Here is a 27798-nt window from a genome sequence, read left to right on the forward strand (position 1 = left end):
GTACCAGGAGAGCAGAAATAACCAAGGGTGTGTCCATCAATCTCTATCGATATTCAAAGTTCCCTGATTTGATTGGAAATTGATTTAGTACCAGGAGAGCAGAAATAACCAAGGGTGTGTCCATCAATGATTTATATTGAACGGAATAGTCAAAAATCGACAATTTTTACGATTTACTACCAGAAGGCTTGGTCAGTTGACTAATCAAGTTAACGAAATCTTCTACATTATCACTAAAATATACAGGTTAAGGGTAGTTAGAATTAAAACTCAAACATTTAACGTTTTATTGAACTTAACATATAAAATACGAAAACTGTATCAGAATATCATATTTGTTTCTTTTTCTTGGCACTTCCGATGATATCGATGGTATCTCTACCAGGCAACCAAGTGACGTCATATAACGTTGAGGAAACGTCAGTTTTTGGTTGAATATAACACGTGTTTGAACATTACGTCATATAGACGTCTTTTGTAGATGATTTTAAATACGTAAGATTAATGACGTTAAAATTACGTTTAAAAAACGTTTTAATTTCAGACAGCCTAAGTCTGACGTCACAAAATTGGGAGGAGCTTGCTTGTTTGTATTGACTAAACAATTTCGTTTAGGTATAGATGACGCTAAATGTTCATAAGAAATCTCTCATTTATTGTTTACGTGGTTTGTGTCTTGTGTGATAAAATAAGACTTTTCATTTAGATATTTAGTTGAAGAAACGTGTAAATTAAGAGATTTTTATGTGTTTTTGCTCAGTGAGTTAGTTTAATGCAGTAATTCTTCTTGACAACTATTTGAGGTTATGTTTATTTGTTTTTAATTAAGCGTTAAATGAAGATATTAAGACAGCGTTAAATTAAGATATTAGTATGCTGGATAATTTGTTAATAAATTATTTATTGGTTTCGTATATATGTTGTTTCAGTTTTGACACAGTAAGTATGTATATAACTAGTGAAAATTCTATAATGTGAGGGCTGGTACAATCAGGCAGAATCAATGATGCTTCAAGCCTAGCGCACAAGCGATCTTAAACAAGTGGTAGTACTTATATCTTCGACACATGGGACGTAGGCCTATAGGTTTTATGTTATGTACATACCTATTTTTTATACTATTTTGAAACATCTGAAAGAGGTCATTTTTTGAAAGTATTAAAGACGTGGTTTTACCGACGTGCAAAAAACGTAGATACGATTAAGTTTTAAAATTGTCACAATTATGACGTCAAATCGATGAGACAAATACACGTGATTTTCAACGTCAGTACTACGTCATAGAAACACGTCAATTGGTCATTTTTATGACGTGTTATCTACGTTATAAAAACGTCGTTTGGTTGCCTGGACCCTTCCACGTTCCGCTTATTAAACCTGTAACAAAAAATGTTTTGTTTTTAAGTTTGAATAAAACAGTTAAACATTAAACTTTAATGTTCTTATATACATACTCACCGGCACAAAATTCCGCCACCTAAAATTTTTGATTAAATTTGACAATTTATAACTTTATTATTTGTGCTCCGATTTTCAAGATTCTTGCACCAGTTTGTAAGTACATGTATTGATATCGTTTGGTATTATTCCGTTAACAAAAAATTTTCCTTGCATGGCATTATACAGGGGTGAATGGAAGCGTTGTATTTTCTCCTACTTTAAAAAATTCTATGGAAAAATGGAATAGCTCATTTTGTTTCATAGTCCTGTCATATTATCCCGTAGGCATCATTAAAATTTTGTTCTTTGAATTATTTGCATATCTCTTTTCTTGTAAGAGCTGCACCTTTTTTGTGAATAAAAACACTGATTGACTCATAAAATAGAGGCCTGATTGATAAGATTTGAATGGACCGCATGCAGCCCAGATCTCAATCCTATTGAGCATTTATGGGATGAATTAAAAAAAGCTATTCGCCGTCATCCTAGGCTTCCAGAAAATTTGGTACAGTTATGGCCCTGGTAGAGGAATATCGGGCTATTCCCCAGGCAAGGATAACACATCTTTATTTAATGATCAACAGATTGAGAGCAGTCGTTGCTGCAAGAGGTGGAATTATCCGCTATTTAATTGTTTTGTTGTTAATTTTGTTTTGTTTTGTTATTATTAGTGGATATGATATTTTTAATTAAATAAACCTTCAAAGTAGTGTTTTTATTTACAGCTCTTACAAGAAAAGGATAATTCGGATAATTAAAAAAAAACCTTAGTGATACATTCAGATTAATACAAAATGAGTATGAAACAAATCCAGCCCTCCAATTTTTCCACAGAATTTTTTAAAGTTAGGAGAAGAAACAACACTTCCATTCACCCCAGTATACTGCCACCTAAGCAAAAATTTTTTGTTACCGGAATAATAGCAATTGACAATACATGTACCTACAATCTGATGCAAGAATCTTGAAAATCGGAGTACAAATAATAAAATTATAGATTGTCAAACTTAATCACAAATTTTGGGTGGCGGAATTTTGTGCCGGTGAGTGTATGTATTTGTTTTACAATCTTTTACTGGGTATAATATAAATACCTGGGTAAAGAACAGAAAAGAAGAGTGGAATGAGTACATAAGCAGGATGTCTGAATCAAGGATAGTAAGAATAGCCAGGGACAAGTCACCGTTAGGCAGGAGAAGAATAGGACGCCCAAGGAAAAGATGGAATGACAATTTAGGGGCAGAATGAAAGGCACCGTTGAAGAAAAACAGGCAGTACGGCCTATATAAAAGAAGAAGAAAAATCTTTTACTGGATTTATACAAACAAATTAGATAACAATAAAATTGAACATATTGAACTTAACATATAAAATACAAAAAAAATTATCAGAATACTATCATATTTGTTGCTTCTTCTTGGCACTTACTTCCGATGATGATATCGATGGCATCTCTACCCTTCCATGTTCTCTATGCTTATTAAACCTGTAACAAAAAAGATTTTGTTTTTAAGTTTGAATAAAACAGTTAAATATTATTAGACCAGGAAGGATCTGTTTTTAGGTGGATGTGAGAGGTGGCATTCGGATTTTTGCGGATAAAGTTAGGTGATAACTTAGTTAATAATAATTGACTTATGCTCCTTCTCAAATATGCCCGGAACATTAATAAAAAATAAAAATAAAATATTTAAAAATTTCAAAAAATTTCTTTTTTTTTCTACTTTCTTTACTTCTAACTTTAAAACGATTCATTTTGGAACAAAGTCGTATAGGAATAAAACAAAGATAATTAAATTTTATATCAGATACGATTGGTTAAAAATGTCTTTAAATTTAACACCCTTGCTGCAAAATAGCAATAAATATAAAATAAGGGGGCAAAACAAGCATGTCCTTATTCAATGTTTTTCCATCACTTAGGTTACACTTGGAACCTTCCTAATTCGCTTAGAAAATTTTTGTAATGTGCTAAAACCGTCCACCAATTTTTATTAAAATTGACTTACTAGATTTTGCATTATAATTTTGCAATCTAAACTTTTTTTTTAAATTAAAATTTTTTAAAATCTTGCACAACAAAAACTAGAACATGCAAAGATTTGTAAATTTTTTTAGATATAAAGAAGCACTCCACCTATCTAATGCACTTTACAGAATTGAAATCGGGTTATTTAAGCAGCCTCAGCAATGTTTTAAAGTTATAAACAATTTTTTGGCTTATAAACAAATTAGTGCTGTGTTCAGGAGGGGTGCTACGGGCTCCTTTATTTAGATGGACTCACCCAAGTTTTTTTTATGTATTTTGACCCGTAGAACACGAATTTTTTGGGTAACAGTTGATCCGGATGTCGATAAGATTGTTATAAACAAAGAACTTGAGGAATTACATAACATCGATTTTTCGCAAAATAAAACATTTTTTTGCTGACAGCATTTGAAAGTTTAAGTCAAATTATACCGGTTTTAATTATTTGCATTGCTAAAAATTAATTTTTTTATTATTAACCTTCGGAGTACGAAGACTGGGTCAAGCGTGACCCGAAATTCACTTATTTCTTAATATTTTATGAAATAATTTTTTTACAAATCCGATTGATCGTAAGTTCTCCTTATTTGTTTTAATCTATTTTTTCGTATATAATTCGTGAACATGCAAATTACAGTTTTTCCTCTACGTAACATCTATGATGCCGGGTCACTCCTGACCCGGTCTTCGGATTTCGAAAAATATTTTTAATATGTTTGTAGGTACACGTAAATCGCAACCGTCTCTGTTTACGGGTATACGTATTCAAATATATGGCCGGAGCGAATTTACCTATGCCCGTTTTCTGTAAGGTATTAAAATCTGGCCGCCGGAGCGAACTAGTATATACCCATATAGCACACAACGTCCGATGTACGTCCATATAACGTACATTTAAAGTCCAAACGTCCATGGACCAAAACTGGACGTACTATGTACGTACATTACGGGACGTCCATTGGACGTTTGATTTCAACGTACATTGGACATCCATTTGTGGTCCATAGATATTTTACACAAAACGCGACTATTATATTAAGTTCCAATACAAACTAAATGAGAATCTTCTTGACAACGTTGTCGCTCTTCGCGCTATCGGTCGTGAAAGGTAGTATTACGCAGGTACTTTAGGGGATTATCGCTGTTAATTGTTGTGGAATACTGAAGGATGGTTTATTTATGATAATTCACAGAATGGCAAACGCGCTTGTAATATACAACAACGGTACTGACTGACTCTAAAAATAGTTTGGAACAGAAACAGAACAGAGATTAAACCTCTTTTAATGTGCATGCTTCCTAGGGCGTCATTATCTGAATCTCGTCTTTATGAAAATACATCCTGTGATATAGGTATTTGTGTTTTCTGTTTATCGTGCAAGTGCAGTCGTGCATTAATGAAGTTCCTAGTTCCTATAATAAAGTATATATTATAATGAAGTTATAGTAAAGAGAAATAAAAAAGGTCTTTTGTGTAATATTTTTAAGTATAAGTTTAGTATTATAAGGAACTATTTCCTATAAAGGCTTTTTGCTATGTATTCACAAAATTATGGATACTAGATTGCTTTCTGAAAAGTGCCCTACAAATGTCCATAAGACGTACATTGAATGTACATAAGGTGTACACTGAAAGCTCCAATACAACGTACAATGTACGTTTGTAGAGGACGTTCTATGGACGTCCAATTTTGTGAACTCTGGACATTCGTTGGACGTCCATCGGATGTCCATTGTACCTTAGCGGGACGTCCATTGGACGTTCCAATGTACACAGATGTACGTCCATTGGATGTCCATAAAACGTACTTGTGCTATCTGGGTACCCATGGGAAACCATCTTAAAAAATTTAAATACAATAATTTAGGATTATAATTGTTATGTTTGTTTGTTTTTTGTTGAATTAAAGATACTGTTTATTAATACTGACTATTTAAAACATCCTTATAAATAAAATGAGAATGGGTCACGCTTGATCCATCTTCGTAATCTAAGTAAGTCAAATAATCTCCGTACTCCGAAGGTTAAACAAAGCTATTTGTTTATAAGCCAAAAAATTGTTTGTAATTTTAAAACATTGCTGAGGCCCCTTAAATAATCCGATTTTAATTCTGTAAAGTGTATTAGATAGGTAGAGCACCTCTTTATATGTAAAAAAATTAGCCAGCTTCTAAATGGTCTACTTTTTGTTCAGAAAGATTTTAAAAAATTTGAACTTTTTTAAAAACATTTAGAATTTGACCAGTCGTATATCATACAAAATTCAATTATCTTTATTTTATTTCTCTACGACTTTGTTCCAAAACGAACCGGTTTAAAGTTAAAAGCAAAGAAAGCAGAAAAAAATCGATGGTTTTCGAAATTTTTAAATGTTTTAATTTTTTTATTAATGTTCCGGGCATATTTGAGAAGGAGCATAAGTCAATTATTATTACTGAAGGTGTCACCTAACTTTATCTGCAAAAATTCGAATGCCACCTCTCACATCCAAAAATACACGTTTTTTACCGATTAGTTCTGGTCTATATATTTTAATGTTCTTATATGGTTCTCATCTGTGATCAATTTGTTTTACAATCTTGTATTGGATTCATACTATTTATATAAAAAAAATATTTTTACGCTATCAGATGTCAAAATAGTGTTGCAAGGGGCTGCCCATTAATCACGTGAGGCTCTAAAGGGGGGAGGGGTCCATAAAAAAATCACAAAACGTGACAATACACGTGATATAGATGGTCTTAAACCTCACTGTGTATCACAAAGGGGTAGGGGGGTTAAAAATGCCAAAAAAACGTCACGTGATTAATGGACGACCCCCCAAGTGAATAAAACTCCAGCTGTAGCGCTGACGATTGAATTTATCAGCTCAAAAATGTAAATGCCAGTAAAAAATCTGAATCTGGGTAGGCAAAAAATTACATTATTACTGGGGGCCTCCCTTAGAATAAACAAAAAGTTTCTTTTGAATGAGATATTTAAAATTAAAAATCACACTAAATTTTCTATTCTTTTTCATCCCTGTAACTTACTAAAATAAACAATATAAAATTTTCAGGGACTTTCGGTCCTCAGTAATAATGTAATCATTCTGCGTTTAAATTTAAAAAAAATACTTCTTAGCTTTCTCAGGAGTCGAAAAAATTGAATGAATTTAAAAAGCATTGGCTCGAAATTTTTCGCCTACGCTCTTTTTAAGACTTAAGTTCAAGAAAAAACTGGACTTATCATTAAATGATACAAATTTTGTAAAGATACATGAAATAAAATTTGTAAAGAATTTTTGTAACATGTTGGTACACTCAATGATTAACTACATGAACAATATCACATTTGTTTTGATATCATTAGTATGTAACAGTGTATTGAAAAGAACGTACAGAACTTCTATAATATTATCCAAAATTTTAGTTCCACACCTAACCAATTTATATGCGACTTGCAACAAATTAATATTGCCTCTTAATTGTTTTATTTTGTCCACCCTTATTAGTCTGTTTCTAATTTGTTCTGTATGTAATTAATTTCTTTTAACTATTATATTTTATGTGTTACATACGGGTGTCCAGAAACTCTACCGACAAATGGAGACAGGAGATTCCTCATATAATTTTAAGACAATTTAACTCAATTCATCTAGTCCAAAAATGCTTCCTAAGGGACCATTACATTAGATGATGGGGTAAAGAATAAACACTGTGATGAATACAAGTACCTGGGCATGAAAACAACTCAAGATGAAACACTAGATGTTGCTATAGAAAACAGAAACAGGGTAGAAAAGTCATATCCATGATGAATGGCATTCTGTGGGCCCAATCAATATCTAAAGCGAACAAACAGCTCATATACAATACCATACTTAAAAGTGTAATCGCATATGGCAGTGAAGTTTGGCCAATGAAACAAAGAACAGAGAAAATTGGTATGTTGGTCCATAAGCTCAGAATGATTGGTGTTGATGAATCATTGATTTCTTGGTTTGGCAGCTATTTGTCTAATCGTAGACAGATAGTAAAAATTGGTAATTTTCTTTCCAAATCAATTCTTGTTCCTTCAGGGGTTCCTCAAGGATCACATCTTGGGCCTCTTGTTTAACATTTTTATAAACGATATTCACGAATGTTTTTCTTCTTCCCTTTTTTGCTGTTTGCCGATGAGTTAAAATTGAGCTGTCTGATTAAATCTCCCAAGGACTATGATAAACTTTAATATGAGTTTATCAATTTGTTGGACTGGTGTACAAGAAATGGGATGAGTCTGAATCCATCTAAATGCAAAACCATTACATTTTCTCGACCTAGATCCCCAATCCATTTTGAATACAAGATTGGACAGCATTGCCTAGATACTGTACCTTTCAAAGAAGCACACAGGATTTTACTGGGATTACCGCCTTAAAAACGCTTTATTGCTCTCTTGTCCGTCCCCATCTTGAGTATGCGTCCTGTGTATGGTCACCTTTTTATGGTGTGCATATTGAGACCTTGTGTCGTGTTGAGCATAAATTCCTTAAACAGATTGTTTTCAAATTAAACATCTTGGACAACTACAATGATGCAGATTTACTTGCTACATTAAATATGCCACCCATCTCTATGCGTCACAAGAAGAGAGATCGTATTACTTTTTACAATGTTGTTTTTTTTTTTTTTTTTCTTCCGGAAGCCGTCCGTGCATGCACCCCGGTGGCACTGCAGCTTTTCAGCTTATTGTGCTTCCTTCCATTTGTTCTCATGACACCCAATCCAATAATGCAGTGCCCTTTACTAGCCTGTAAAGGTCCATTGGGTTAGTGCCATACACTGTCGGACTTGGTTTGCAGTCTCCATATATTGCTTGTCTCTTACGATCCAGCGCCTCGCAATCGCACAATAAATGTCTGACTGTCTCGGTCTCTCTATTGCATAGTCTGCAGCTGAGATCTCCATTATATAGTCCTATCGTGTGTAGGTGTCCTTTTACTGGAAATTGTCCAGTTAAGAAACCTGTAATAATTTTGAGCTGATTCCTGTTCATTTTGAACAGTTCTTCAGCTCTTTTTGCGCATGTCTGAGGTATAAATCTCTTCGCATGCTTTTGCGTGGGAATTTCTTCCCAGTATTCTTTGTGCTGTCTTCGTATCCAGCCTCTTAATCGGTCTCTGATTGTGCTTTTGGGCACTCCCAGTGCCGGTTCTGGACCGAAGTATCCTGTTGCTGATCCTCGTCTAGCAAGTTCGTCAGCTTTTTCATTACCAGCGATCCCTTGATGTCCAGGCACCCAAATGAGTTTTACCTCATTATGTTCCGCCAGGGTGTCAAGTTCTTCGCGGCATTCCCATACAAGCCTTGAGGTTATCCTTGGGTTCTTTAAAGCCCTCAAGGCCGCTTGGCTGTCTGAACAGATATTGATTCTCTTATTAGTATAAGTCCTCAATCTGTTTATCCGTGCACAGTGCAGGATTGCATATACCTCCGCCTGAAATACAGAGGTATATTCTCCTAGTGGGATGGAACCGTTATAGTTCCTATCCTCACTATATACTCCTGATCCCGAACCATCTTCTGTCTTGGACCCATCTGTATACCAGGTGTGGCCCTCATACTTCAGATGTCTGCCAGGATCTTCCCATACCTCTCTGGAGTGTATTTCCACCTGAAAAGGTATTTCCATTTTATATTTGGGGATACAATGGTCTGTTATCATCTCCCATATTGGATCCCCGCATATATCATTGATGCTGCAGTGTCCTTTGCCCACTGCAATTTTGCTTTGATTACCCTGCAGTCTATGTAACCCCATCCTTGCCTCGCCCTTCACTGTGATGTGTAAGGGAGGAAGGTCTAGTAAGGCTTCCATTGCTGCAGTTGGTGTGCCTCTCATTGCTCCTGTTATGCTGAGACAGACAAGCCTTTGTATCTTGCCTAACTTCTCTATAGCATTTCTCTGTTGCACCTTTGGCCACCAGACCAATGCTGCATACGTTATTGTGGGCTTTACCATCATGTTGTATATCCAATACATCATGTCCGGTTTAAGTCCCCATGTTCTGCCATGTGTGCGTCTGGTCACCATTAAAGTGGCCATCGCTCTTTTGGTTATTCGTTCCAGGTGTTGATTCCAGGTAAGCCTTGAGTCTATTATGACTCCGAGATATTTTACCTCCCTCTCCACCTTTAGGGAGATCCCCATGAGATTCACAGGTCCTATTCCCTCTAATTTTGTCCTTCTGGTGAAGGCTACTATTTTGGATTTGTGAGGGCTTACGGACAATCCTACCTCACTTGTCCATTTTGATACTACATTCAGGGCCTGTTGCATGTTATCCCTGACAGTTGTATTGAACTTGCCCTGAGCCAGAATGACAAAATCATCTGCATAGCCCAGGACATTATATTTTTTCCTGTTGAGCGTTCCAATCAGTCCGTCCATAACCAGATTCCACACTAACGGAGATAATACACCTCCCTGTGGGCATCCTCTGGCAACCCGTGCTGACATGGTCTCGCCCATCAGTGTCGAATATACCACGCGGCTTTTAAGCATGCATTCTATCCACCTGCAGCTTATTTCATCCACTCCTTTCAGCCGGATAGCCTTTGTGATTGCATCGAATGAGGTGTTGTTGAAGGCTCCCTCTATGTCGAGAAAGGCTCCCAACATCACCTCTTTGTTTTCCAGAACATACTCCACCCTCCGTACTAGATGGTGCAGTGCTGTTTCTGTTGATACACCTGGCCTATATGCATATTGGTCTTGTTCTATTGGTCTTTCAACCAATATTCCATCCCTAATATGTCTATCTACCAGTTTTTCCAATGTCTTTAGTACAAAGGACATCAGACTTATTGGTCTAAGGGACTTCGCAGTCATACGTCCACCCTTACCAGGCTTAGGTATGAATGCTACCCTTGTCGACCTCCAAGCAACTGGTACATACCCCAGCGCAATACTTGCACGAAGTATTGTACACATTTGCTTGTACATTGCTTCTGTACCTTTTTGCAAAAGTACAGGATAAATCCCGTCCATTCCCGGTGATTTATATGGTTTAAATGAACTTACTGCCCATTTAATTTTGTCTGGTGTCACCATCTCTTTTGCAGCTCTCCAGCTTCCCCTATTTCCATATTTCATGGTAACTGGTCCTTCTTGCTGTAGAACTTCTGGTGTCATCATTCTGGTGACCGACCCAGGGAAGTGAACATTGAAGAGTTCCCTCAGCGTCTCTTCACTGGTCTGTGTGTAATCGCCTGACTCCATTTGGAGCGTGGCGATATTGCTCTTAGGTTCTTTCGAGAGAACCTTTTGGAGTCTAGCCACTACTGCAGTCTGTTCTATCTCCTCGCAGTGCTTCCTCCATGATTCTCTTTTGGCTTTCCGTAGAGCCTTGTTATATTCAGTCAGAGCTTTGCGATATTCGCTCCACTCGCCTGATCTCTTGGCAGAATTGAATTCTTTTCTCGCATCTCTCCTTCTTTTAGCAAGTTCATTGTTCCACCAGGGCACTTTCCTGTTGGAGCTCCTCACTGTTACGGGACAGTTATCTTTATATGCTTCTATGACTATATCCTGAAATTGTTCAGTAGCCATATCTAGCTCTATTGTGTTCCTTATCCTCTTTATAGCCCCACGAAAACTATATGTCAGGTCTTCTTGATACGCTTCCCAATCAGTTTTCCTGGGGTTTCGATAAGTCTCTGTTTCGTGCTCATAGCCCGTTATTTCAAAGTGTATGTGTCTGTGGTCTGAGAAACTCGCCTCATCAGACACATGCCAGTTCCTAACGATGCTGCTTGCAAATGCAGTCGCCATCGTTATATCGATAACCTCCTTCCTATTGGCAGTCACAAAGGTAGGTTTGTTGCCTACATTTAGTATGTCTAAATTATATTCCATAATAAATTGTAGTAAGTGCTCACCTCTTTCGTTGTTTCCGGTGCTCCCCCAGCTGATGTGATGTGAGTTGGAGTCACAACCGATGATTATCTGTGATCCTTTGCCTCTGCAGTCTCTCATCAGCTCCTCCAATTCCCTTGGTGGTGGTGGGTTAGGATCATCATAGGGCAGATAGGCTGATCCGAGTATTATCTCCTTCATCCTACCTCCCTCTGTAACTTTTAGTATTACTGCTGTTAGATCCCTAGAATAGAAATTAGTTAACGGCAGTACCTTAATGTTGCTTTTAGCTATTATGCAGGTTCTTGGTACTTCAGCGGATCTACTGTAAATCAGTTCTCCACTTATTCCTGAGAGACCTTTTATTTTACCCTGGTTTACCCAGGGTTCTTGGATGAGAGCAACATCAAACCTTTCCATCGCCACAGCAAGTTCTGCCGAAGCTGCCTTACTGTGTTGAAGGTTGGCTTGGATCACTCTCACCTTTGTCATCTCCATCTGTCTCCCGCACGATCTTGAATGCTACCCTTCCCATCCTATAAAAGGCCTTGAGTTGGGTCTGCTTCAAAGCCCTAAAGGAGACCTTGTCGATCGAGTACGCAAGGATTTCTCCTTGCCCCTCGACCTTCTGGCTTTTCAGTGTCCAGTCTGTCGTATTGAGCCCTGCATTCTGCTTGCCCAAGCGACTCCTGAACACTTTTTCGCTTATGCCGGTCTCAGGCACGTGCACAAGCACAATCGGTCTTCTCAAGTCCTTGGATTCGATCAACTTCAAATCCGCCGACTCCCAGAGATCCCGAAGCTCTCGTACCGTCCCCTCCAGCCAAGATTTGGTAGGCTCATTCGCGCAGTGGATCCACAGAATCCCCGCGCTGAATGTAGTTCTTAGGAACTGCAGTGGATTCTGACTTCCGCCGGGTGCCTTATCCACTGCCTCTTCCAGTTTTGTTCGAACCAGTTCTGCTTGTTCCTGGTTCAGTTTTACCTCAGGATGACGTCTGTCTACCACTGCCATCCTCAGTTTGTCTGTCACTTCGCCGTAAGTGCCAGTCTGCGTTTTACTGCCCCTTACCTCTTTAGCGCTAGCAACTGTGCCAGTCTGCGTATTACCGCTCCTGGTCGCGTTGTTAGCTGCTTGTTTCGTAATTCCCTTCGGTCTTTTGGCCTCGGGGTTTTTTGTTGGGGTCGAGTTGTCAGACCGGGTCCTTTTCACTCCCGTGGTCTGGTCACTTTTCCCCTTTTGGCCTTTGGTCTTATGTGGGTTCTCTTTAACCCACGTGCCAGCAGCTATTTTTTCGGCTTTCTTAAGCCTCCGTTTTTGAGCCCCAGATAGCTTTTTTGTCCCGAGACTTAGTTTCTCGAGGCTTGTCTCTAGCTGGTCAGCTTCAATACCTCTCTCCTCGGCATGGTCTGCTGTTTCCACAGCTCCCTTGTCCGTGTGTTCTATATGGTCTGCTGCTCCCGCAGCTTCCATTCTTGTTTCTTCGGAGAGGTCGCCCATTTCTGAGTCCCTCTCCGCTTGTTTAATGTTTCTCTTTGGTTCCACGATTGTTCCCACGAGTAGGGTCGAAATAAATGTCGAGTACGGCAGTGCGCCCTTACCGCACCAAGGCTATATTCCCCTAGAGTTCGCCATCTCTCTAGGGCATCGCTTCAGATACACTTTACTCCCTGTACCATGCATCCCGTTGGCACGATGGTGTTACACCTTAGGATTGGGAGGATGGATCATTTGGCGTTACCCAGGGTACACCACGTGGAGGCGATCCAACGCTACACCCCAATGTTGTTCTGAAGCTATTTTCTTGTGGCATTTTTATAATCAAGTATATTCAAATGGGAAATAAGCCACAATTTTACCTAAAAATGATTTTATTAATGTTTCGACACCCAAGTCGGGTGTCGTTGTCAAAATACAAAATAATACTAAATAAACAAAAATGGTGTTGCTTAGTAAAAAATTCTTCTAATAATTTATTTAATCTGACTCATTAACCAGGAACGCTACTCATCAATATTGGCAATATCATTTTAAAGTCGTCTACTTTAAAATGTATAATACGTGTCTGAATTGCCGATATAAATGAGTCAGATTAAATAAATTATTAGAAGAATTTTTTACTAAGCAACAACATTTTTGTTTATTTAGTATTATTTTGTATTTTGACAACGACACCCGACTTGGGCGTCGAAACGTTAATAAAATCATTTTTAGATAAAATTGTGGCTTATTTCCCATTTGAATATACTTTTTACAATATTCTGCATGGTAGAGCTGCTGCTGCTTCTTTGCTCAATAAAATTAATATACAGTGCTGGCAAAAGAAATCTTTACATTGCCAAATAAATCACCAAATTTGAAGACAATTTGCATGCGTTCTGTTTGCGCTTGGAGGGGAGGGTAGGGTAGGGGGATAGCGTACTTGCGACGACAATTATCTGTAGTTTGCTTTGGCTTTGGGTGGGAAGTCAGTGTTAAACTTTTTCTCATTTACTCTGTAAAGTTTGAGATCATCAAATTCTAAATTGAACTGACAAATATGGGTCGAAAGAGACTCACAAAAGAGAGGAAGGTTCGTGCTTTAACATTACTAGAGAAAGGTGACTGTAGTTACCGTACAGGGGCTGTTTATCAACTGAAACGTTGCAGCCGAACGTTTCAGTTGATAAATAGCACCTCTTGAAGCACCAATATCACGTGCTACAGTAATTACAGAGTCTAATTTCTCCAGTAATGTTAAAGCACGACCCTTCTCTTTTGTGAGTCTTTTTCGACCCATATTTGTCAATTTAATTTAGAATTTGACGAACTCAAACTTTACGTGGTAAATGAGAAGATGTTTAACACTGACTACCCACACAAAGCCAACTGTTTACAGTGCAAACGCGCAGAATACCCTAAATAAGCCAAGCAGTCCGTAAACTACAGATAATTGCAGTCGCAAGTACGCTATCCCCCCTCCCCTCCAAGCGCAGACAGAACGCATGCAAATTGTCTTCAAATTTGGTGATTAATTTGGCAATGTAAAGATTTTTTTGCCGGCACTGTACATGTTCCATCTAGACCTACCAGATCTATAGCTAGTTTCCATTACCCTATACATTGCACTAACTATGGATTTAACAACTTCATTTCAAGAACTGCCAGACTAGCCAATGAATATGATAACATAGATTTCTTTGCAACCTTTGGCTCATTCTTGCGTCAGGTTTTGTGTACTCTTGACTTGAGTAATGGATATAGATAACTTTTTGTATTGCATTTGATATAGATAACTTTTTGTATTGCTTTGTATAATAATACAGATTAATTTTTTATATTGTAACTGTAGATATAGTCAGTGTTATGAATTTATAGTTTAACGTTATTGTAATTGGGCTTGCCCGTTCATAAATAAAATAAAAATAAAATGTTACTAGGAACAGAAATCGACTTCTAAAGCAAATCAAGAAGAGATTAGATACCAAATGAAAGAATACAAGAAATGATGTGAGTCACACATATAATAATTGATGACATAAAAATAAAGCAACTAATATGGTACAGCCATATACACAGAATGCCAGATGACATGATCCCTAAACAGATTTTTATGTGGATGCCACAAGGAAGAAGGAAAAGAGGAAGGCGAGAAGAAACTGGAGGGAATTGAAAAAGAACTGGAGGAAAGAGAAGAAAGAAATCCATCCAGGTCTATGGTTAAACAGAGAAGAATGGTGATTAGGAGTCAGAAGGCATCGGTGAACACTGTAAACACCGATAGTAGTAGCATTACAACGAATTTTTTAAAACTTATTTATTTACATAAAGTATGTCGACAACTATAGCCATTGGTACAGGAACACTAACATTAAATACAAAACGAAAACAAATAACTATTATACTAATGTCTATTAGATTAAATCTTGTGGTAGAACTTGGTTGGAGGCAAGTTGGATGAGTTCCTGAGGACATCAAGAAACCATGAGTATTAAGTTTGGTTTGGTGTGGTTAAAAATAACAAAGATTTCCCAAAAAAACTTAGAACTTCTGTACTTGGGATCTGGATCTTTTCAGAACTGGATAACTTTTGCTTTTATTTGCATGGCTTTTTTCTCCTTGTACTTGTCTCGATTATGTTGATTGTATCCCTAGCCCATCTTCCCTTGTCTCCTATATTTTTTTAAAACAGGTATAGTTACTTGCATCTCGCGAACTTGACGTTCAACAGAGATTTAATGACAATCCCCACAGTCATTTATACAACCGAAATTTTCAAAGTGTTTAATAATGTATTCAACTGTTTCCTTTGTTGGAATTGGGCGATTTTTAAAAGTAGTGACAAATAACTGTATTATTGATTCAGTAGAATGTTTCCTGCAATGCCATTTGACCATTTCCATCTTTTCTGGTAGGGTATAAACGCTTGGGGTTGACATGTTAATTGTTTTCACCCTTTATATCAACACAAACTAACAAAGTAACAAATAGAACAGTTTCAAACCATTAAAACCACGTTTAAAATTAAAATTTAAAACCAAACAACGAAATAAACAACCACCTGCTACTTGCTGTCAAACTACCCCGCGAAATTTGAAAAAACTGATCGAAGCGCCTTTTTGCTGGATCGGCAAAACTTAGAACTAATTAAAAAATTAAATTACCTCCGCCTATGATGACTCGAGCTCGGATATCTTCGGAACTGTCAGTGCCTTAAACTGTTAGAAATTAAAATAACTAAACCTACGGTGTCTATTCAACCAAGTTACGGACTGTAAACTAAACAAAAACTAGGAAGACTCAACAAAATGTAACAATCTAATAATAGACAGACATCGAAAAAGACCTTTACAATATAGTAGTTCTATAGAATCAAATAAATGTTAATATTATTTACTACTTTCAGTTGAAAAGACGGTCATTTTGATATTTGGATTTCCACTTCAGAAATAGAATTTACAAAATCTATGTGTATTTTGAGGACGATTTTCGAAGTAAAAATCAAAATGAACGTATTTTCAACTGGAACTGTGGTTAATTCCTACGAAGATAGCAAATAATGTTAAAATATAGCATTAAAATAGCGTCAGAACAATTTTTAATGTTAAGAATTCTCTATTATGTAACACTTACCTTTCGATGGTAAATTATTCTTAAATCCGAAGTTTGACACAACACAAATGTTTTAAACCATGGTCCAATGTTTAATTAAATTCATTTTTTATTAAAAATGTAAAAACTACAAAAGTATTTCATCAAAAACAAAACTCTCGACTTGAAGAATGAATCAGCTGACTTGCACTGTTGCCGCAAGTGTAAATGTCAAAAAATTCGTGCTCCAAACCCATAAAGTATAATATTCTGAAGTGTTAAATAAACTTTAAATACAATAATAAAGTTAAAAATATTTAAATATAGTAATTTTATTATAAAATGTATTAAATTGAGAGCATCATTTCTCCTAAAATGTAGAAATGTACTGATGAATGGTGTGAAAAAATACACGTAATTGGGTATATTTCTACCTATACGGCAACGCTGCTAAATTGACACATGACAAGGAAGCACTGTCGATTTATGGATGTGTCTACTCAACCAAACTCCGTCACAATTGATTTGTGAGAATGTGCGAAAATTAATTTATTGTTAAAATTACATACATGGTTTTAGGAGAGAGAAAAAACAAATCGTGTCTTTATACGCTATGAGCTCCTAGGTAGAGGGGATAATTAAAAATTCGCGAGCGCCAGTAGTGACAACTCTGTAAGCTTTTACTGGAAATTTGACAAAAATGTCAAGTGATTAATTTAAAACATTAATAGGAAATAATATTATAGTTGGTCAAAGCTGTGGTACATATTTTTACCTTAAATATACTTACGTTTTAAATACTGCATTTTAAGTTTTTTTAATACTTCTTAATATGTAATTATAAATTAATCTAAGCGCCATCTACACGATAATTGTGAAAGTATCCGAAGTAAGAAATTAATATTTCATTAATAGAACGTTAAAATGATTAGCAAAATCTTTAAAAAATCGATTACAATTTAATTACTTTTTTGCGCTGTAAATATTAAGCGATAACAATTAAATAATAAATTTAAAAATTACCGGTGAAAGTTGCATTAGTAATCCGCTAGGAGCGACACCAGCGAAGCTCAGAGCGTATAAGTAAATAGTGAGACATTAATATCTTTCAATTAGGAAATTTCTGATTTTCTGAAAGGAACCTTTCACTCCTACTCACCAAATCTAGTTCTTGCGATCTTGTTCTTCTTTCCCAAAACTAAAGAGATAATTTAAAAAGCGCAGATTTGACTTAACCAAAAATATTAAATAAAAAACCCGGATGAGCTAAACAATATAGCAAACAACAGTCCTTACAGCAGGGTAAACAACATTAGAGTAGTGCTTACATTGCCAAGGGGGTAATTTGAAGGCAATAATGTAATGCCCATCCCATTAATGGTATATAAAAATTTTTAAAGCGTTGTTAGTGATTTTTTTACATCTTCTATGAGTAGTTTTCGGTAGTGTTTCTAGAATCGCAGCCAATAAAAAGTTGTGCAGTACTTACCTTATGCGGGGATCAATTTTTCGTCCTGTTACACCAGGGAAATAAACAAAAAAAGACCCTGTTCAGGGCTGTGACAAATCCAGGTATCTGGATTTGTCAGGTATTTTCTGCAGAGATTTCAGTATCTTTTTTTAATTATTAACAATCAGTGAAGCAAGTTATCAGAGAGAGTCCTAAAAATCAATATTTCAAAGACAAAGTGGATGGCAGTTGGAAAGATTAATGTAGATCAAGGTGTGCTTTCTCTTAAAGAGAGATAGAACGGGTAAACCATTTTAAATACCTTGACAGTTGGTTAAATGTAAATTGCGACTCTGATGAAAAGAGATAATAACCAGAATCGAAATATCACGTAAGGCTTTTATGACCTGGAAACCAGTTTTATGTAACATAAACCTGTCGATGAATATTCGCAAGAAGGGCCTGAAATGTTATGTGTGGTCTATCTTATTGTATAGTTGTGAGACATGGACGTTAAAAACCAAAATACTAAACAAATTAGAAGCATTCGAATTATGGTGCCATCGACGAATCCTAAAGATATCTAGGGTTTCGCACACTTCCAATGAAGATGTTCTTTAAATGATGAATTCAGAACGTCTGCTCATAAACATCACAAAGAGGAGAAAGACAGAATACTTCGGCCATATAATCAGAGGATCTAAGTATATTTCTTTTCATGACCATTTTTCAGTGCGTCACAAATGATAGAAAAAAAGGTAAGTCCGTGATAATATACATTTACAACATTTATTCTAACATGACATTTTAGTTAAATCTGACAGTTGTCACATTTTATTTGCAATTTGGCATAAAATCAATTGTGTCTATTGCATTTATAAAATGGTATTTTCTTTGATTTGTATCGTCTTATAAATTGTACAGATTGTATTCGTAGATATATTATATAATAAATTCGTAAATATTTTTTTTTTCGATTATAGCGACAACTAGAATAAATGTTATAAATGCCTGTAATCACAGACGTGCCTTTTTTCTGTCACATACAATTTAATGCGTTAGAAAGAAATCGAAAAACTGTGACGCACTGAAAGATGTCTATGAGAAAAGAATACCATCTACTTCGCCTTATAATACAACGAAAAGTGAAGGGAAAGAGATAGATTGGTCTAAAGAAATTTTCATGGTTGCGTAATATTAGACAATGGTGTGGTTCCACGGGAGAAGAATTATTTCGCATAGCAGCCGAAAGCGAATGATTTCAGGAACTTGTAAATATGATGACGGCCAACTAGTGATGTTGATTATAGTTACTTTCGAGTATTCGTTACAAATCGTTACTTTTGTATAAAGTAATCATTTACAGTATTCGTTACTTTGATTACTATTATTACTTTTGTTACTTTTGTATTTGAGTACCGGTAATCATATCGAAATTCGTATTTCTCAGTAGGTTGGTATGTTGTATAGGTATTCCGATATAACATTATCACAGATATAACAACTGTAGAAACATTATCATTTCCACATTTTTCCGGTCAGTCTAGAAACTAGAAAGTAATCAAGTGTACTAGTTGTAGATACAATAGTCGTTACTCGCTCTGATACGATTGGTACGAAGTAATCAGAGTAATCAAAGTAGATACAATAGTCGTTACTCGCTTTAATACGATTGGTACGAAGTAATCCGAGTAATCAAAGTAATCAAAGTAGATACAATAGTCGTTACTCGCTCTGATACGATTGGTACGAAGTAATCAGAATAATCAAAGTAACGATTTGCCTCTCTGTATAGTAATCGTTACTTTCGGTATTCGTAAGTAACGAGTACTTTGTAACGAATAGTTACTTTTTCAACATCACTACGGCCAACGTCTGAATACGGATACGGCACCTAAAAAAGAAAAAGGAGAGAAATCGTATTTCCCTCGAACTATTCACTAATCATATTAAAAAAAAACTGAACTGATTTAAAAGTTTATTAAACAAACGACAACTCTTATAGTGTATAAAAAGTAGTTTAATTCTTTACAATTATAAAGTGAAAACATCTTCTATTTACAAACAAATTGGCAAGAATACTGATGATGTTTGCAAATATTTTACAAATATTGTAAATTCATTTTCAAGATGCCAAACAATACAAAACGAATCAATGTACAGACTAAATATTTTTTCTCACCATGTATAATAAGTACAAAATAAAAATATTAAGTACGAAAAAGTACTTAAGTATGTTAAGATTACTTTTAAGTTTGTCTTAGATATACGAGAGCTGTCACAAGCTTTTACGAAAGGCCACTTGATGGCGCTACTAGTAGCGCTAAGAACCCTAGAAGACCTCAGGCAGAAAAAGGTGCAGAGATCAGCGTGATGAACGTATTTTCAAGGATTTCCACATTACGGAACCGCTCTTTAACGTCAACTGTTCTCGGCTAGTCATGTGTTAGAAGTTCCTCTTCTTCTTCTTCATGTACCATGTCCTTTCAGATCGTTGGTTACCATCATAGCTATCTTAATTTTATTCACTGCCACCCTAAATAGCATGCTTGTATCATCAACACCATACCAATCTCACAAGTTCTTCAACCATGAAGTTCTTCGTCCGTTACAAGCTCGAGGAATTTATATTTCTTCACGAACTGTAAGAAGAGTCCTACATGAAAGTGGTTTACGTTCTCATAAGCCAGTAGCATGACCTAAATTAACAACAGCTCATCGAGCTAACTGGATGAGATTTACGAATGATCACAGAGACTGTACTGTTCAGAATGGAGTGTTGTAATGTTTCCTTTAAATTCCATTTTTAAAATGTATAAATATTTTCAATTTCTTTGCAACACGAAAATGCAGCAGCCGCATAATACTCTGGTTAAATCTGAGAGTGCAGGAAGAGTCTATACCGGTGTCGGAGGTTTTTTCCTCCTCATCAGTAGTCCCATATCCTCTTCTCTACGATTTCCCCAGGCATCACACTTTGGACCTTTCCGAATTGCAAAGAACGAAATGTCACGGATGTACTAGAGCCATCTACCGAAAAACAAAATAAGTTATCAATCGAAGTAGCACAGAAAACGACAATAAATATCGTTCCCATACCACCAGATTGACAACAGGTGGAATACTTTCTTTGGTTACAACCTCCCGACATTTTCAAAAATTATAAATCATACAGGATGTCGAGGAAATTAAGATGAGAGAATTTTAAATAATTCACAACCCATCTGCTCAGTAAAAGTTCCAACAAGAAAGATTCCTTAGTACTCAACAAAAGAGTAAATGAATTAAAATGTATAAAGATAAAAAAGATCAAGGCAGGTTTTGTTTATATTTGATTCAGAGTTGGACCACCATCTCCATATACCTATTTCAGCATCCTTATGCCTCATCAGTGAAGCTCAGAAGTCTCAACTCTGAAGGAAATACAAACAATTCTGCCAATTTAAGGCAAACCATCGCAATGCAATGAACCCACCTCTGCAGCTAGATTCCGTGCACTGTATATATCTACATGTCGCTTTCTATCGATATTTAAATATCAAAATATATGAATTTTTAGTTTTAATTGAATTATTTTCTAGTTTTGCTCTAGTTTATCAATTAGAGTATAACCTAGCAAAACTAGAAAATAATTCAATTAAAGCTAAAAATTCAAATATTTTGATATTCAAATATCGATAGAAAGCGACGTGTAGATATCTACAGTGCACGGAATCTAGGCCCTGAGACGCAATTTAGCGACATCTCTCGTATTACGAGGAAAACAACGAAAAGCCCCAGATGCAAAGTTTACTACCTTTTAAACGAATAATTGAAATAAAAATATAATAAACAATATTTTAAATCTAAGACTTTTCGTTAATAAACTGCTTTCTGGCTGCATCCCGTATCTCCGGATTTTACAATATATAATCACAAGAGACGACGAAAGTAGGAGAAAGCAAATAGAGGACGCTTAGGCCACGCATTTACCTTCCCTTCGTCAAGGAAAAGGACCGAAACAGTTTCTAAATACTCAAACTGAGTAAAAATGAAAAAGATAAAAAAGATCAAGGCAGGTTTTGTTTATATTTGATTCAGAGTTGGACCACCATCTCCATATAGCTATTTCAGCATCCTTATACCTCATCAGTGAAGCTCAGAAGTCTCAACTCTGAAGGAAATACAAACAATTCTGCCAATTTAAGGCAAACCATCGCAATGCAATGAACCCACCTCTGAGACGCAATTTAGCGACATCTCTCGTATTACGAGGAAAACAACGAAAAGCCCCAGATGCAAAGTTTACTACCTTTTAAACAATTAGAATAATTGAAATAAAAATATAATAAACAATATTTTAAATCTAAGACTTTTCGTTAATAAACGGCTTTCTGACTGCATCCCGTATCTCCGGATTTTACAATATATAATCACAAGAGACGACGAAAGTAGGAAAAATGTATAAAATCGGAGAGAAGAGGATATGGGACTACTGATGAGGAGGAAAAACCTCCGAAACCAGTATAGATTCTTCCTGCACTCTTCGATTTAACCAGAGTATTATACAGCTGCTGCATTTTCGTGTTGCAAAGAAATTGAAAATGTTTATACATTTTAATTCATTTACTCTTTTGTTGAGTACATACTAAGGAATCTTTCTTGTTGGAACTTTTACCACGCTGAGCAGATGGGTTGTGAATTATTTAAAATTCTCTCATCTTAATTTCCTCGACATCCTGTACGATTTATAATTTTTAAAATCTCGGGAGGTTGTAACCAAAAAAAGTAATCCACCTGTTGTCAATCTGGTGGTATGGGAACGATATTTATTGTCGTTTTCTGTGCTATTTCGATTGATAACTTACTTAGTTCCATTTTTACTTACGATCTCCAGACGGACGCGAACGTGTATAGAGGAGAACCTGAGAACGATTAGCACCTTGCTGTATTTTACCCAGAAACCTGTTTGGTGGCTGAGGTGTTATGGTACGGGCGGGTATTTCTTTCGATTAATTAATTTTCATTGACCATGGAGTGCATTCCAGTTAAAGACTATTCGTATCTTAGCTAAAGCCCCACGGTACGTGTCAAACCAAACCCTTCATGCAGACCTAAACATTCCTTTCATCAATGATGTGATTGCTGACCACTCCAGAAGATACATGAATCGCAGCGCAGACCATCCAAACCATCTCATAGACGAATTATTCAACCCTCCACTGATTGACAGACTCCTAAAAAGACTTCGGCCAGAAGACCTAGCTGCTAGGTAAATCACAGAGAGTCGTCAATGGACGACACCTGCCACAAGCCAAGAACCTATATCATATTTACTTATTACTTTATTGAAGTAGACTGTAAATTAGCAATGAATAAATAAATAAAAAAAGAATGTGTGTGTACTTTGTACGCACGTAAGAAGTTATACTTCTATTATATGATTTCAACGAAATAAATATACTTTCGAACAGTTTATTTATATTTTATTTAAAGATTAAACTAATTTTTACTTAGTAGTTTCCAAAAATTTTTATTAAAACAATACCAAAAATAAAAAAAAAAAAAAATAGAAAACACCCGGATTCGAACCGGGGACCTCTTGATCTCCAGTCGAACGCTCTACCACTGAGCTATACTCCTTTTGTTTGTGCGGGTGCGGACTACAAGATTTCTTAGAGATATTGTCAAATAGACCAAGTGAAGTATAAAAATACTTTAAATATTACTTATTATCTTATTCCCGAGGTAGAGAAATCCAAAGATTCAAAAATGATAATAAATATATTTACTAAAAACACTAATATATTCTTTCCACACCTTTTTTGGACTAATACATACATAACTTAAAACATTTAGCAACGAACTCCATACTGTCTGTGTGCGCATGCGCGCAGAATAACAAAAATTCACTCCCAATCGCGCCTCAAGAAGTATAACTTCAAAAAAATTGAACATGGAACTCTAACAGATACATACGACAGTATCTGGAGGACAATGTTGCCCCTACGCCCCTTTCGTTGGGGATAATTTCTTATTAATGCAGGATAATGTGCGTCCAAATACTGCGCGAATCGTCATGGACTACCTAAATACTGTCGGAATCCCCGTCTTGGATTAGCCCGCTTGTAGTCCTGACATGAATCCATTAGAACATTTATGGGACATTTTAGGGGAAAAGATTAAAAAGAGGCAACCATTGCTAGAAGCGATTCAAGAGCTGAAAATTGCGTTGAACAAATAATAGGAACAGATACTGCAAGAACAGATTCAGCAACTTATTGAAATCCTTGAATTGAAAACCTAGAAACAGCCAGCTGTGGACAATTAAAATTTTATTGTTTCTTTTGTTTAATTCTTCGAGCAATGTTAATTTTTTTGCGTTACTTTTACTTTCCTTTGGGTTACTTATTTTTCCTATAATTACTTTTTTAGCGATTTTGGATTTTTTTACCAGGAGTGTATAGATAATAAGACATTTTATCGGATTAACAATCAACGACGTACCTATACATCTTCAGGGATTAAAAAACCTCGTAAAAACTTATGACAACCTCGTATAAACTTCAAAAAGCTCATAGCACAAATTAATAATCATGATCTTGAAAACAAATGTAATTAAGTATTTTTTTTACAATTAAGTAACTTACCATTACATATTCTATAGAAATAATTCGTAACATCACATTAAGTTGTTTCTTGATTCTTTCAAGGCTTAAATTTAATTGTAAAAAATAGTAAGTCTATAAAATATAAAAAAAAACTATAGAACATTACCAAAAATGTTCTTCGATACACAATGAACATCTATCGGGATTTTTTGTACAATTTTTCCTGATAGTAAATTGTGTAATAAAAAAATCGCGCTAGTTTTTTTATTGTATATGAGTCAAATGATGATTATTCATTATTTATGTATGTATACTATTTATAAAAACGTCCAACACAAATATAAAACATTTTTTACAAATAGCTAGATAGTTTGGCGATATATCACTGGGTTTGGCCATAAAGTAGTTTATGATCACTTTAACTGCCACACATTATTTTCTAAATCAAAATTTCTTTCTAATAAGTAATGAACAATTTGATAAAAATATATCAAAACAAAATTTAATTTTTTTTATGAGAGTTTAATGAATTTTTTTATACGTGGCAACAGCGCATATAAGTATTTACAGAGAATGATCAACGAGTTGGAACCAGCCAAAATCAAAATTTCTAAAATGTGCAACTTGATAAAATTTTTATATGATATTTGATAAAATGTTAGGCGAGTGTGATAAAATGTGAGGGTGCAATCTCTTCGCCACGATCTTTCGACGTATCAAGTCGGTACCGCTCATCTCTTGACGGTCCAGCCTTTCTTTTGGGCTGAAACGAATATTAGCAATACGTGCACGAACAGTAATTCGGGAGTGACGCCATACGCGATTTCGCAACACTCAAAACGCGAGGCACGTGGTACGGAAACAGTCATCTCGTATGTGACACAAACCATACATACTCATAGACGTTTCACGTAAATTGTCAAGGTCAAGACAGCAAATTAGTTACCATTCCAATCCAGAGATGTCGCTGTCAGTCAATTCTCTTGTCATATTTAACAACTGACAGTTGACAATTAAATTAATTTGTTATTTACTTTTTATTTTATAGTTTGTGGCTTAATTATTTTATTATAGTGGTGTTACGTTTTTAATTCGATTTAATCACAATTTTCATCAAGTGTATTAACCTCCTCTCCGTTTTTATGAGTAGAATTTTTAGTTTACATTGATCATCCCGTGTTGTGTTTCTCCACATTAAAAAAACAATATAATAGATCCTGAAACAGTTTATTCCAATAGACACAAGTGTGTCATCAACATTTCGGACCTATATATTTTTGGAAGTTTGTAAAAGATTATAAGGTAATATTTATCTAAACAATCATCCTACAAGATTCTTTCAAAAATTTTCATTCAACTCGATACACATCAGTGCTTTCACGTGACATATAGCAGTTTAGCATTTTGAAAACAAATTGGAATATTTGAAATTTTCAGTAAAATATGGAATAAAACATTGAATTGTCTTTCTGTTGTTTTAATTTCCTGCGAAATTTCATCAAAAATCCCGCAAAATTTATAATTTGAAATTCTCACGTAACTAAAATTTGTCAATTTAGTTCCCATTCCAATCAAGAGATGGCGTTAATTCGATCCGAAAGATTAACATGGTCGTGAAACGTCTATGAGTATGTATGGTTTGTGGTATGTGACCGTCTTCAGTGTTCCGGACAAGGTTCACAACTTGGTAAGACTTTATAATACATATGAATATTGTCTGTATAAAACCCTATATTTTATATTTCCACCTGAAACTAACAATCCTAACTACAGTCCACACCCTCTGAAAGTATATCCATACTCTCACATATGTACAAGTTATCGTACAGCAATGAGTGATCAAATTCTTAGAGTCGAATGATAAAATATAAATTTTTTGGGACTGTCTTAACCTTCCATAGCTAACACCCGGTCGGTGAGACCGTTGATCTCTTTAGTACCTTTAAGGCCAAAAGATATCCGTATCACATATACAGCGATAGAGCATTTACGCGTTTTGAGTTATCAGTGTTTTTTGGTCTGAGGGACCGGTGTTAGAGTCTGCGCTACTTATACTGAAATATGTATAAAAAATGTAAGTGTAAAACAGGATTTAGCTGCCATAAAAGTAAAAATTCGTAAAAATTCAGTTTCACGAAAGAGCTTTTTTGATTTCCTTAGGTCCACGTTACTTCCTACGCCTTTAGAAATATTTAGTTCATTTTCTTGATTTTGACGACCTTCAGAGAATCTATATTTTTCTGTAAAAATACTGGTAAATGTCAGTTTTGAAAATACATGCCATAATTTTGACATGTAGGTCTCTGAGACCCCTGTTATCTTCTATGTGTAATTAGTTAAGACCATTTAGATAAGATGCTCATCCACTGTAACTCAAAGTGGCGACAAAAATTAATCTTACTTTTGATACTGTCAGTAACTATGTTATTGGGCCAGTAGAAAGATTGTGACACTTACCTTTTAAATGCAGATAATTTAAACTTGACAATGCCAGATGATCGATGACAAATGACTGATGAGAAATGACCGACGGCAAATGACCGATGACAGATGACAAATGGCTGACTACAGGTAACAGATGACGTTTAGTGATCTGCCACCTGTCATTTTAGCCAATTAAAGTGACCCTAGACTACGATTAATTAAAAAACTAGCACGATTAGTCAACATTGGCAACTTAATTGATAAGTTAAGACGTTCTATTGCTTTTTTGGAAAATTTGCTTTTAAGCTAAACCGGCGTCTCTCGACATACTGGCAAATATTGAATTCTCATTGGCTAGCAGTCGCGCAGGGCTGTCGAATTCTGCTATCCTGCCTTTATCTAGCACGATGACTCTGTCTGAGTCCATGATCGTGTTTAATCTATGTGCGATGGTAAGTACTGTGCATTCTTTGAACTCCGTTCTGATTGTCTTTTGAATGAGATCGTCCGTTTCTAAATCTACTGCTGCTGTGGCTTCGTCCAAGATGAGAATTTTCGTTTTTCGGAGTAGAGCTCTGGCGAGGCAGATTAGCTGTCTTTGGCCGACTGACAGATTTTCACCGCCTTCGGTGACTTCGTGATTAAGGCCAGCTGGTAGTCCTGAAAAAATTAAATCAAGTAATCATTAAAACTGGAAACAAAATCAATTAAATGAATTCCTATTAGCAAGGTCTTAAGGAAAGGCTGCTGCATAGCACCTACACAGTACACAGGTGCTCTCAGTGTGGCGCAGAAAGTGCTGCAATATGGGCATCCCAATCGAAGACGAAAGATGGTACACGATACACTTCGCTGGCGACCAAGCCATTCTAGCTGAAGACGAGAGTGATATAGAATAGACTCAATAGACTA

At 35.8% G+C, this 27798-nt stretch overlaps 1 protein-coding gene and 1 non-coding gene across 19 annotated transcripts in view; both read right to left on the bottom strand.

The window, feature by feature from the left end:
* Positions 1 to 19837: 19837 nt before the first annotated feature.
* LOC126891618 (multidrug resistance-associated protein 1) overlaps positions 19838 to 27798 on the bottom strand; it is a 225239-nt gene continuing 217278 nt past the window's right edge. For all 18 annotated transcript variants that reach the window (XM_050660827.1, XM_050660828.1, XM_050660822.1 and 15 more), the window contains one exon: positions 19838 to 27546. In XM_050660827.1, coding sequence (XP_050516784.1) covers positions 27188 to 27546 — 359 coding nt within the window. In that variant the 3' untranslated portion in view covers positions 19838 to 27187. The remainder of the gene's footprint in view (positions 27547 to 27798) is intronic.
* Trnas-gga (transfer RNA serine (anticodon GGA)) lies at positions 23423 to 23494 on the bottom strand. Its single transcript has one exon. It is a non-coding gene; the product is annotated as a tRNA-Ser (tRNA).

This window comes from Diabrotica virgifera, chromosome 9, assembly GCF_917563875.1.
Source record: "Diabrotica virgifera virgifera chromosome 9, PGI_DIABVI_V3a".
Classification (NCBI taxonomy): Eukaryota; Metazoa; Arthropoda; class Insecta; order Coleoptera; family Chrysomelidae; genus Diabrotica; species Diabrotica virgifera.